The sequence below is a fragment of the Gouania willdenowi genome, chromosome 15, assembly GCF_900634775.1.
Source record: "Gouania willdenowi chromosome 15, fGouWil2.1, whole genome shotgun sequence".
NCBI classification, from domain to species: domain Eukaryota; kingdom Metazoa; phylum Chordata; class Actinopteri; order Blenniiformes; family Gobiesocidae; genus Gouania; species Gouania willdenowi.
Window position 1 is genome coordinate 23,122,883 of NC_041058.1, and position 11,273 is coordinate 23,134,155.

The 11,273-nt window shown below is 37.6% G+C and overlaps 1 protein-coding gene across 1 annotated transcript in view; it reads left to right on the forward strand.

Annotated features, from left to right (window-relative positions):
• The window catches only part of ptk7b (protein tyrosine kinase 7b), a 106,053-nt gene that overhangs the window by 87,996 nt on the left and 6,784 nt on the right, over positions 1–11,273 (forward strand). Inside the window, exons 7-15 of the mRNA XM_028467909.1 lie at positions 784–1,050; positions 2,571–2,707; positions 4,642–4,777; positions 5,200–5,319; positions 5,556–5,705; positions 6,296–6,443; positions 8,075–8,202; positions 9,357–9,557; positions 11,106–11,267. Coding sequence (XP_028323710.1) covers positions 784–1,050; positions 2,571–2,707; positions 4,642–4,777; positions 5,200–5,319; positions 5,556–5,705; positions 6,296–6,443; positions 8,075–8,202; positions 9,357–9,557; positions 11,106–11,267 — 1,449 coding nt within the window. The remainder of the gene's footprint in view (positions 1–783; positions 1,051–2,570; positions 2,708–4,641; positions 4,778–5,199; positions 5,320–5,555; positions 5,706–6,295; positions 6,444–8,074; positions 8,203–9,356; positions 9,558–11,105; positions 11,268–11,273) is intronic.

An 11,273-nucleotide genomic window follows, 5' to 3' on the forward strand; every position in this document is an offset into this window, starting at 1 on the left:
TCGGAAGTTTTAAACTGTAAACCCAAAGTAATTAAATAGATTAACTAGTTTTTACCCAAAGTTATTTAAAAAGTTCTATTAACTTAAATATGTCAAGTAGATGTAACATGTCTTTCCTTTTTTTGAGTAACTTTAACTAATAATTTTTGAGTAAATGAAACCATATTTGTTTATAATTAAGCATAACTTAAAAACACGACTTAAGTACAACTTAGTATAATTAAGTAATTACATGCCACGAATGATAAAGTTCTGTTATTTCAAATAGCGATTGTTTAAAAATAAAGTTGATTCATAAAGCACTTTAATATAACTGTTATCAAAAAGTACAAGTAGCCAGTCATCCAACCTTTTAAGTTCTGGAAATATTTGACTTTTAAGTTAGTCAACTTTGAGGCAAGCGTTTGTCTACATTTTTTTGAGTTCTGGTAACTTATTCCAGTTTACGGTGTAGGAATGCCTTTTCACTTGTGTGAAAGTGTGGACATGACCCAGTTCACACAGACCTGAGTTAATTCCCACACTTAAAAACAACTGATTTCCTCAGCTTAGCCACTGTATGCTTTGTTCTGTAATCGTGCTGCATCTTAAACTGAGCGACTTGTCCCAACCTGACGTATAATCTGTGAAATGAACACTTAAGTGAGCTCAAATCCAACCCTGAAATGTAAAATATGTGTCGTCTCAGTGACTCGAGACATTTTGTGTCGCCTCAATATCGATTTCAGTTTGTAATTGTAGTTTCTCCTTCTTTCTAACTGCTGTCTCTGACCTCCACAACAGAAATAGAAGACATGGTGCCAAAGACGTCCAAAGTTTTCACAGCTGACACGTTGCAGCGAGTGCCGTGTTACGCCCCGCGCGGCAGACCGGAGCCCGAGGTGTGGTGGGAAAGGGGGGGCCAGAGAGTGCCAGCAGAGGGCAGAGTCTACCAAGATGGCCTGGATCTGGTCTTCAGCCCCACAGAGGAGGGGGACTCAGGCACCTACACCTGTGTGGCTCAGAACAAAGCCGGACGCAAAACGCAGGAGGTCACTTTCACTGTGGCCAGTGAGTCACACGCCAAGCATTCATTTATTCTCACCTTTTTTTACCCAAACTAGGTTTAAAAGTGCTGGAGAAATTCCAGTATCCCAGCTTTAGGCCAGGGTTCACCCTGGTACAGTAACAATGTGCATTTATTTTAATTATTGTTATAACAGTGAACAGGAGTTGATTTTTTTTCCGTTTTAGTAATAATTGTTCTTAATTCATGGCTTGGGACCCAAAAGTGGGTTGTGGATCTATTTTCAGTGGGTCGTGGTTTTTTCCTTGTTATCTTGTGCCTTTCTTTTAAACTTTAATGTATATATAGAGCAGAAATAAAGCCACCTATTCACACTTAACAGTACCGGCAAATAGTTCTATCACGTTTTTATAAAATCACAACTTTTTCAGTAATATGTTCTGGTTTCATTTATTCAGACAACTGTTTTTAAGGAAATTGTACCTGTACCTGAAGTCAGCAAAATGATGGTCCGTTGTTCTATGAATGTGTGATAACCACATTTATTTATTGATCTGAATAATATCCACCGTTATCCAGGACATTTTGGTATTTGTGCCATAGTACATAGTCATCTTAGAGATGTAAATCCTTGTTTTAATCAGAAATAAGATAGGTTAAAAGAGACCAAAAATGGTAGAAAAGGTGGTGAAATGGGATTTTAAAAACCACAGAAATTGCAAATTAAAGTGGCCAAGTCACAGGATTCAGAAAAGTGTCAATAATGGATTAAAATTGGCAGGGAAAAAAACTAGGAACAATTAGTTTAAACTGGCAAATAATGGGCATGACAAATTGTGAATGTGGTTAAATTGACAATAATTGGTCAACATATTTGGCGTTAGGTGCGAAAAGGGGTGGAAAGGGTTGAAAATGTCTTGAAAATGGAAAAAAATTGCATAGAAATTTGATGAAGAAGTGACAGAAATGGGAAAAATGTAGCATGAATGCATGAAAAGGAGCAATGGCGTCTTGCCACCCCCTCCCAGTGTCTCTAAAACCCAAATGGGTTCCCGACCCCAAATTTAAGAACCTGGTTTAAAACACGCACGCTGGAAATACAACTTTTTCAGATTCGATGGAAAACTCAATTTTGCTCACAGCTTGTTATCCATCCATCCATTTTCTGCCTCTTATCCGTGGTTGGGTCGTGTGCTTGAATAATGATATAATGGTCCTGACGCCACACAAGTTGAGAACCATTGGTCAGAAGAGGCAGTTAAACAATCTGTTCAACCAAATTAATCCCATTTCTCCATGGTGTCTTTTATTTAATTATTGCTCAGGAAACCAAGCTTTGATTTTGAAGTAGCAGCGCTAAGGATACGGTGGATATGTTCACGCCTCTTCCTATGCTAGGTTTTCCTCATCAGAAACAACAGCTTAATAAAGCTCACTCTGTTATTAGAAAGAACCCATCTTATTAACATGTTTCATATCCCTTCAGGAGACTGTTTGATAGCTACTGACCCGTCATTGGTTATTTCAGTGTGACAGTGTGAAATCCCATCCTGTACGTCCACAGCTGCTCCTGTGTGGGTGATGAGGCCTCAGGACTCCCGTCTGGAGGAGGGGAAACCAGGTTACCTCCACTGTCACGCTCAGGCCAACCCTTCGCCTGAGGTCACCTGGCTCCGCAACAACATTATCATCACATCTGAGGTCAGTCATCAGCAGAGGTGAAAAGAACGGATTACAAGTGCTCACGTTACTGTAATTGAGTTGCTTATATGGGTACTTGAACTTTTTTTTTTACTATATTTCTAAATCAATAATTTTTCTTGTACTTAAGTACGTTTTAAAAGAAGTAAAGTAATTTGTTACATTTCTACACCCAACCGTTACTGAGTAAATTATTATTTTTTTTGTTTTAAAATTATCAACGGAGATTGTGAAACTACAAAAAATGAAATGACCAGATAATAATCAAATGCATCACATCACAGCCGACCAATCAGATTAGACATAATGCACGGCCCCAAAACAGCTTTGAATGAAGGTTGTTTTCTCAGTTTTATATTTTCTAAATGCATCTATACTTGGAGCCTGCAAAATGTTTCATTTTGAATAATAGAATTTATTGGTGTTATTTATTTTTTTATTGTACATGTTGACAAAGTTTTTATTTTATACAGATGCCTTAGTGCAGCAGTTTGCAACCTTTACTTTCAAAGGAGCCATTTTGCCTCATCTCACCTGGATTAAAGTCCTATTATTTACAATTAAAATTATATCAAATAATGTTATGTAAAGAAGATTATTCTTAATGTATTTGAAGGGCTACAAAAAATAATTTCAATTTGATAACACATGATCATGTCAGTCATCACATGCTAATTGCTCATTTCTTGGGACAATAAATCCGTCCCAACACAATTAAAACCTTTATTTTCTTCCAGAATAGTCATCCATTTGATTTAGTTATCTTAACAGGGATTTAAAACTTAAGGTTAGCCACAGGTGCAGGAAAGTTGATGGTCTGTAGATGTTGCAGGAGGTGGAGTAGGAAGTTATTGCACAATGTGATTTATTTTTTGGTTGACAAATTGTTATATCATGATTTTATTCGGTGTCAATGTCATTATTCATTAATAATCCCCTGTGTAAGAAAAAAACATTTTGTTATTTCAATATTTTTTAAAGCTATAGGGAGCCATCGCAAAAAAGTGAAAGGGCCACATGAGGCTCGAGAGTCACAGATTGCAGACCCCTGCATTAGTGGAAAATAAATTAAGTTTCAATTGTGCAAGATTTGGTCTCTTCTTTTTTAAGTTGATACATGAGATGTAAATGTGGGGGATTAAAATAACTACTTTTACTTTGAGTACTATTTAAAGCAAAACTGGGGTGAATGGGGGGTCTTTCATCTCTCCATGCTGTCTCTGGCCAGAAAACAGCACTTGCAACTTTCCTGCCTCCGACCAGGTGGCAAGACGTACTGCTTTACGGCAGCCCAATACAAACTAATGCTAGATTATGACCAGCCCTGTGGCTGCACACTGTTGTCTACAAATTCACATTTCTCCAACTTATATCATGGTGAAGCCAGCAATAAAAGGCAGAAAAGACCTTTGTCTGAGGAACGGAGCAACTCCATGCAGTGACAGTTCAGCAGCAGCACACAGCAATCACATACACTGCAGGCACGCACTCTCGCAACCCAGCACTCCATCAGGCAGCACACACACGTATCCATCCATCTATATATCTATCCATTCATTTTCAGAACCGCTTTGTCAGCACACAAACAAACACATCACACACATTTCCACACTCCCTTCCATATTACTCCCACAGCATTCATTTATTTTGCGTGTCTCTCTTCCTCATACTGTTCACGTGGTCACATGGGACTATATGTGTGAAAGCACCCTTAGTGTCACTGTTGTATTAGGATTTTTCAGTGATCGGCTGCTACTGTCTTGGGAGAGCAAATGTGTGCAAGTAGCTGTGGGGTGGGGCAGGCGGCGGGGGGTGTGGAGTTTTTACGACAGTTGCATAACCAAAAGGGACCTTTGGGGGAGCGCTAAGTGCAAGTTACACTGTATTTAAAAATTGCCTGATGATAATACTTTGTTTTCTCTCTACTCGACCAGGACTCGCGTTTTAAGATTTTTCCCAACGGCACGCTAAGGATCAACAATGTGGAGGTATACGATGGCCTCATGTACGGCTGTGAAACCAGGACCGTAGGCGGCCGACTGTCTGGACAAGCTAGAGTTACTGTTCTTGGTAAGTGATGAGGAATCACTGAGTGGAGTAATAAAGCACTTTAAAGCAAAAGAAAGCAAGTGGGCCTGTGTGTGTTTGTGTTTCTAAAAATAGGAGTGTGTATCAGACCGTCCTGCAGGACATCCACAGAGCTGCAAATATGACTCATCATGAATGCTAGCGCTATGCTTGTCTTCTTCTGAACAAGCTCCTTTCCTAAAGCTTTCTGTGATTAATGGTTTGACATGTCGGCTGATCTTTGTTTGCAAGATCTCAACCTCTGATAGACCTTAAATTTTGTCTCTATTGCTTCACACAATATGTCTGTACACGATTAACATCCGTTTGAGTGTGACTTGCACAAAGGAAGTTTAAACAAGCCAGGGATCCTCCTCCCCCTTTATTAACCACATGTATTGTGTGTTTTTTTTTTTTGTGTTCAGAGAAGCTGAAATTCACTCCGACCCCCCAGCCGTCACAGTGCCTGGAGCTGGATAAAGAAATCACCATTCAGTGTGCGGCTAAAGGCCGGGAGAGCCCCACTATCCGCTGGACCAAAGCAGGTGTGCACTCGCTCAACATCAGCTTTAAATCACGTTGGAATGACGCTTCATTCAGAACATTGTAAACCTTTCAGATTTTTGGCGTCTGTTTTGACAAACTCTTCCTATGAAAATATGAGGCATGTGCTTAAGCAAGCACTGATCACTTATCGCCTCCAGCAACTCAGGGATGGAGTGAAATTCCTCATTTTTGGCTCCCACACCTCATCATCGTGTCTGTTTCCCGTTCCCTGTAGATGGGGGAGAGCTGCCGCCCCACGTGGACCAAAGAAACGGGCAGCTCCACTTCACTAAAGTCACCCGCAGCGATGCTGGCAACTACACCTGCATCGCCTCCAACAGCCTCCAGGGGGAGATCAGAGCTTTAGTGACCCTCACCGTGGCAGGTCAGTCACTCTCATTACTGAAGAAGTAAAGCATAAGAGTGGTTCTCAACCTTGGGGTCAGGAGACACCGGTAGGGGCTCGCCACATTGCTTTATGAAACAGAAAATCTTCTGAACAATTTGAGCCCATTTTTGGTTATTTTTTAACTAAACTTGCCATATTTGAACCTATTTTCATGACTTTTTTTCCATGTTTTTGCTTTTTTAATGCATTTTTGCTACATTCCATTATTTCTGCCACTTCTCCATCAAATTTCAATACCTTTTCTGCACATTTTTTCCACTTTCAAGACATTTTCATATAAACCCCCACGAATATTGGCCCATTATTGTCACTTATGACCTCTATTCACCATATTTGATGCGTCATGGAAAAAAAAGTATGGGAGAATTCAAATTTTGATCCTCCAAACATTGGAGGAGTTTAATTGCGTATTTAGAAATCTGATCTGATTTATCTGCACCTGAATAATTTGGTCATTTGGACAATGATTTATGTTTTTTGTATGTAAAAGGTAGATGCAGTCAAGTTTTGGTTTAAGTGTTACATAATGAGCTTTATGTTTTTTCCGTCCTGGTGTGCACAAACAGTCTACATCCGCTTTAAAGTGGAACCTGAGAACACAACAGTGTACCAGGGCCACACTGCCGTTCTGCACTGTCAGGCCACCGGAGACCCTGAGCCTCACATCCACTGGATGGTTAAAGATAAGACGCTGGACCTCAGCAAGAACAGGAGGTAAAATAATCAAACATCTTATGTTGGATTTTATGTTTCTATAGTCAAACTTTTGTTAAAAGTGTGCATGGAAGATAGTGAGTTGGTCTTGCATTTGTGGTCTTGCCATTTTTTCCTCAATTTGCACGAAATAGTTATTTTAACTTAAGGGAACCTGTTACCTAATAGTGAAACTGTAATTGACATGAACATTTTTTATTAATTTTCTTTCATTGTGATCCTACAAAAAGTGACTATGATATATCACAGTTTCCGAAGGATACAGAGGACTGCATTTATTTATTTATTTATTTTGCTTATGGCCTCGCTCATAGATGTATGTATAATAGGATGGTCCATCAAAACATGGTCAAATTAAAGTTTTAGATAACCTCGATTAGAACCTTGTATTAGGTTTTTGCATCCAGAAGATGATTTCGGAAGAAACGTGAAAGAAAAAAATTGGATGTTTTAGAGGTTGCACAAGCTGCTCAAAACTTCTTGCAAAATGACTAATTACCCAGGCATTATACATATGTAGCAGTGGTTCCCAAACTTTTCACAGTCATGTACCCCTTCAGACATTTAACCTTAAGCAATGTGCCCCCTACTTCTGCACACTTAAAAAACACAATGATGTAATGTCATGTACAATGAAGCCCTACAGTGAATTTTAGCTATCCTGAAGAAAATGAGGATGCAGGTGCTGGCCGGCGTCTCACTACATTAGCATTATCTAGCATTAGTATTATCCTAGCAATAGCATTAACCTAGCATTAATATTGACCTAGTATTAGTTTTAACATAGCATTATCATTAGCCTAGCATTAGCATTTACCTAGTAATAGCAATAACCTAGCATTAACGTTACGATAGCAATAGCATTAGCCTAGCATTAACATTAGCCTAGCATTAACCTTGCAATAGCATTAACTTAACATTAACATAGCAATAGAATTAGCCTAACATTAACATTGACCTAACATTAGCCTGGCAATAGCATTAGCTTGGCAATAGCATTAACCGGGCATTAGCCTACCATTAACAATAACCTAGCATCAGAATTAGCCTAGCATTAACATTCACCTAGCATTAGCATTTACCTAGCATTAGCCTAGCAATAACAATAACCTAGCATTAGCCTTAACCTAGCATTGACATTAACCGCTCTATTTATATTCTAGTTTTTGATGTTGTCATTGTTTTTAATTTTCATTCATGTACCCCCTATGACAATTTTGCGTACCCCTGGGGGTACCCGTACCCCACTTTGGGAACCTAGGATATATAGCGTTATGAAAAGTGAAGGTTCAGAGGTGATGCCCATCAAGCAGATTATAAGGGAAGCAGATTAAACCCTAACCACCAGCACGGTGCATTCCCTGTTTGTCTCAGTTTGTTTTTTGCAGAACATAACCACAAATTATTCTAATATGTCTTTTGTTATTTGGCTTGTTATGTTATAGTATGGAGCAATTTTCAAGTGTCTTGTGCACCCTCTAAATATTAATTCATTTGCAAAAAATTTGGACCCAAATAATTTGGCCAGATATGGAACCAAATTTGGTTTCTAATGTACATAATCTAATCCCTAATGTATACGTGCACAGTAAATAGTATAATTACCTCTACTGTTGCCTTTTCTCCTCCAGGTTCCAGAAGATGCCCAATGGCTCCTTGATCATTTCTGATGTGACCACAGACGACACGGGCAGATACACGTGTGTAGCTGGAAACAGCTGCAGCATCAAAGACCGCGTGGCTCAGCTCTATGTAGTGGGTGAGTTTAAATCACGCTTTCATCAAGAAATAAAGGTGCTTTCCAAAGTCCCAAATGTTAGATTATTGAAACCTCCACCTTCTGTCCGTCATCTCTGCTGACACGTTTAATAACTGCAGCTCAATGTGAGGCCACAGCTGTCACTGAGGTGATGGCATTGAACTGACAGTTTAATAATAAAGCTTCAAACTGAGGGACATTTGGTTAGATCTGCTCTTTGTTTTAGTGTGAAAACTGATGCTAAAAATCACACATCAGCTCTGCCTTTGTTCAGTTAACTTTGTTAGCATTTAAATTAAGTTCTGTCCAATTTATTTGAAGGATTTAATTACTTTCTCAGTTTTTTCAAGCTCCAGATGTAATTTACTGTATGTAAAATGCTGAGTCAGCATTGGAACGCTTTTTTCAGCTCTTCTCCTCCACTCCATAACTAAGTTAATTAATAACTTTATTATTGACACTATTAACAGTGAAAAACACACTTTATTAATATCTGCTATACAATTGAAATTATTTGGCTATTTTTGCTGCATCTTCTATCTCATATCTTTACTTGGAGAAATAATACAACTTTATTTAAAAGTTAACAGCATTCTAAACCAGCGATTCTCAACTGGTGGGTCGGGACAGCTGGTCAAAAACAAATAAATACTTAATGTCTAATGTTGGATTTGTCTTTTATTTTGACAGGCGTGCTGTGAAATGCGTGTTGCACAGGAACATATATAGTTATGTTTTTTAAAAAAAAAAAAGATTATGTATGTGTGTGTTTTCAACAGCTATTTTTGAAAAACCTTATTTGGTTGGTTGAATTCTTGGTCGCAGTTTAATGACAGTGGCAAAATGTGGGTCCCAGGGTGATACTAGTTGAGGACCATCCAGATTTATTTTTTTTTTCTTACTTATCCATATTTTGTTTTCTTCAGTTATAATATGGCACATGTGAATTATCTTGGCTCAAAACATCAATGCAGAAAATTCCACATGCTTTGTATACACAAACTTTGTACGTATTTTTCATGTGAATAACATTTAGGCTAAAGTGCACATTAAAATAAAACATTGTGTTGAATATTGTGAGACAGCATGAGATCTAACACACTTTAACAGTGGTTTTGATTTGACCACAAAGGTTGTATTTGTTGTTCCAACAGAAAAACCAGCACATTTTCCCAGTGAGATCGAGGACCGAGCTCCTTATAAGATGATCCAGACCATTGGGCTGTCAGTGGGAGCAGCAGTGGCGTACATCATTGTGGTGCTGGGACTCATGTTCTACTGCAAAAAGAGACGCAACGCCAAAAGGCAACAGAAGGGTCAGGATGGAGACGAGCCGGAGATGGAGTGTCTCAATGGTGAGGAGGGTCTTATGATGACACGCTCACTTACTGCCCCCGTATGGTTGGTGTAGGCATTGCATGCAATAAGTTAAACAACACGCGCGTGGATTGTCTTTGTATGTGCTAAGAGTTTGTTAACTTGTGTGATATAGAAAGAACTTTTGATTAGTTTTATACAGGGTTGGGGTTAATTACATTTTTTTTTTTTATTTGCAATTACATCTTCAATTAACCATGCTTAATTACAACTACATTTTGATTATGGTGACCTGCATTTTTTCCAATTACAACTACAATTACAATTATTGTTTCCCCCCTAAAAGTCAAATACAGTTACGTTCTCAATTACTAAAGTTTAATTACAATTAATCACAAAGAAATAAATAAGCCCATAAAACGTAACCTTCCTCTTGTGTTAGCTTTCTGTTAGCATCTCTTATGATAATGGATCAGTTTTGACTTATATCTTTAATCAGCTGTAAAATACACTAAAAAATATTATCTATCATCGAATGTGTTTCTCAACTCTTGGTTACGTTGTTAAGCTTCCTTTTCCATGAAAATATTGCTATTAATATTTTTGGTGTGGTCAGCTGAGCCTTTTTTTTGTTTGTTTTTTTGATCTGAAACACATTTATATAATTGTTTACTATGTATGTGTAAGCCATAAAACTGTAACGTTGTTCCCTAGTTTTGCGATTAATTAAATTAGATTAGATTAGAGATTAGAGAAACTTTGTTAATCCCCACTGGGAAAATGTATTTGCCACCAAGTTGCACGGTTCACACATACAGTCCACCACATGACTTTAAAAGTACATACAAATTAAAAAAATAATGAATAAATAAATAAGTAAAATAAAATGCCGTTGACATGATTTAGAGCTTCCACAGAACTGACACACCACACATTGTCATTGACACGTTATTTAATTTCCATGTGTATTACAATTACAAAGATAATTATCTGAACTCAATTACAATTTAATTACGGTTTTAAGAGTAACCAATTTTTTTTCAGTTATAATTACAGTTATAATTGTCATAATTATAATTAATTATTATTATTACACGATTACAACAATAATTGACCCCAACTCTGGTTGTAGATTATCAGTTTGTTGTAAACTTGTATTATTTTTAAGGCTGAACGATTTTGGAAAATAATCTAATCGCGATTTTTTTCCCTCAATATTGCTATTTAATATGTGGTTAAATCTTGTCATGTATTTTTCAATGAACACAAGCAATAAATCAATCGGATTCATAATAAACAATTTCAGATTTGTTTAAACTTTAAATAAATATAAAATGTACATTTCAAAGCCCAAAAACAATAAAGCAAACAAATCTATGGCTTTACATCTTCAACATATCTAACTAACTTCACGTTTCATGTAAACATGTGGACTTCTTAAACACACTCTGAACTTCACAGGACAGGACAAGAATTTTTTTTTTTTTTTTTAAATAGCAGCCTTTGTGATTAGAAAATCGTGTTTTATGATATTGCGATAATATCACAAATGCAATTAATTGTTCAGCACTAATTGTTTTCATTAGGAGGAGCTGTTCAACAAAACGGACACACTACAGCTGAGATCCAGGAGGAGGTGGCTCTGACCAACATGGGAGCCATCGCTACACCAGAGAAACGTCACAGCCACGTCAGCAACGATAAACTACACTTTGTACGGACTAACCTCCAAACCATCACTACATTAGGTAGGT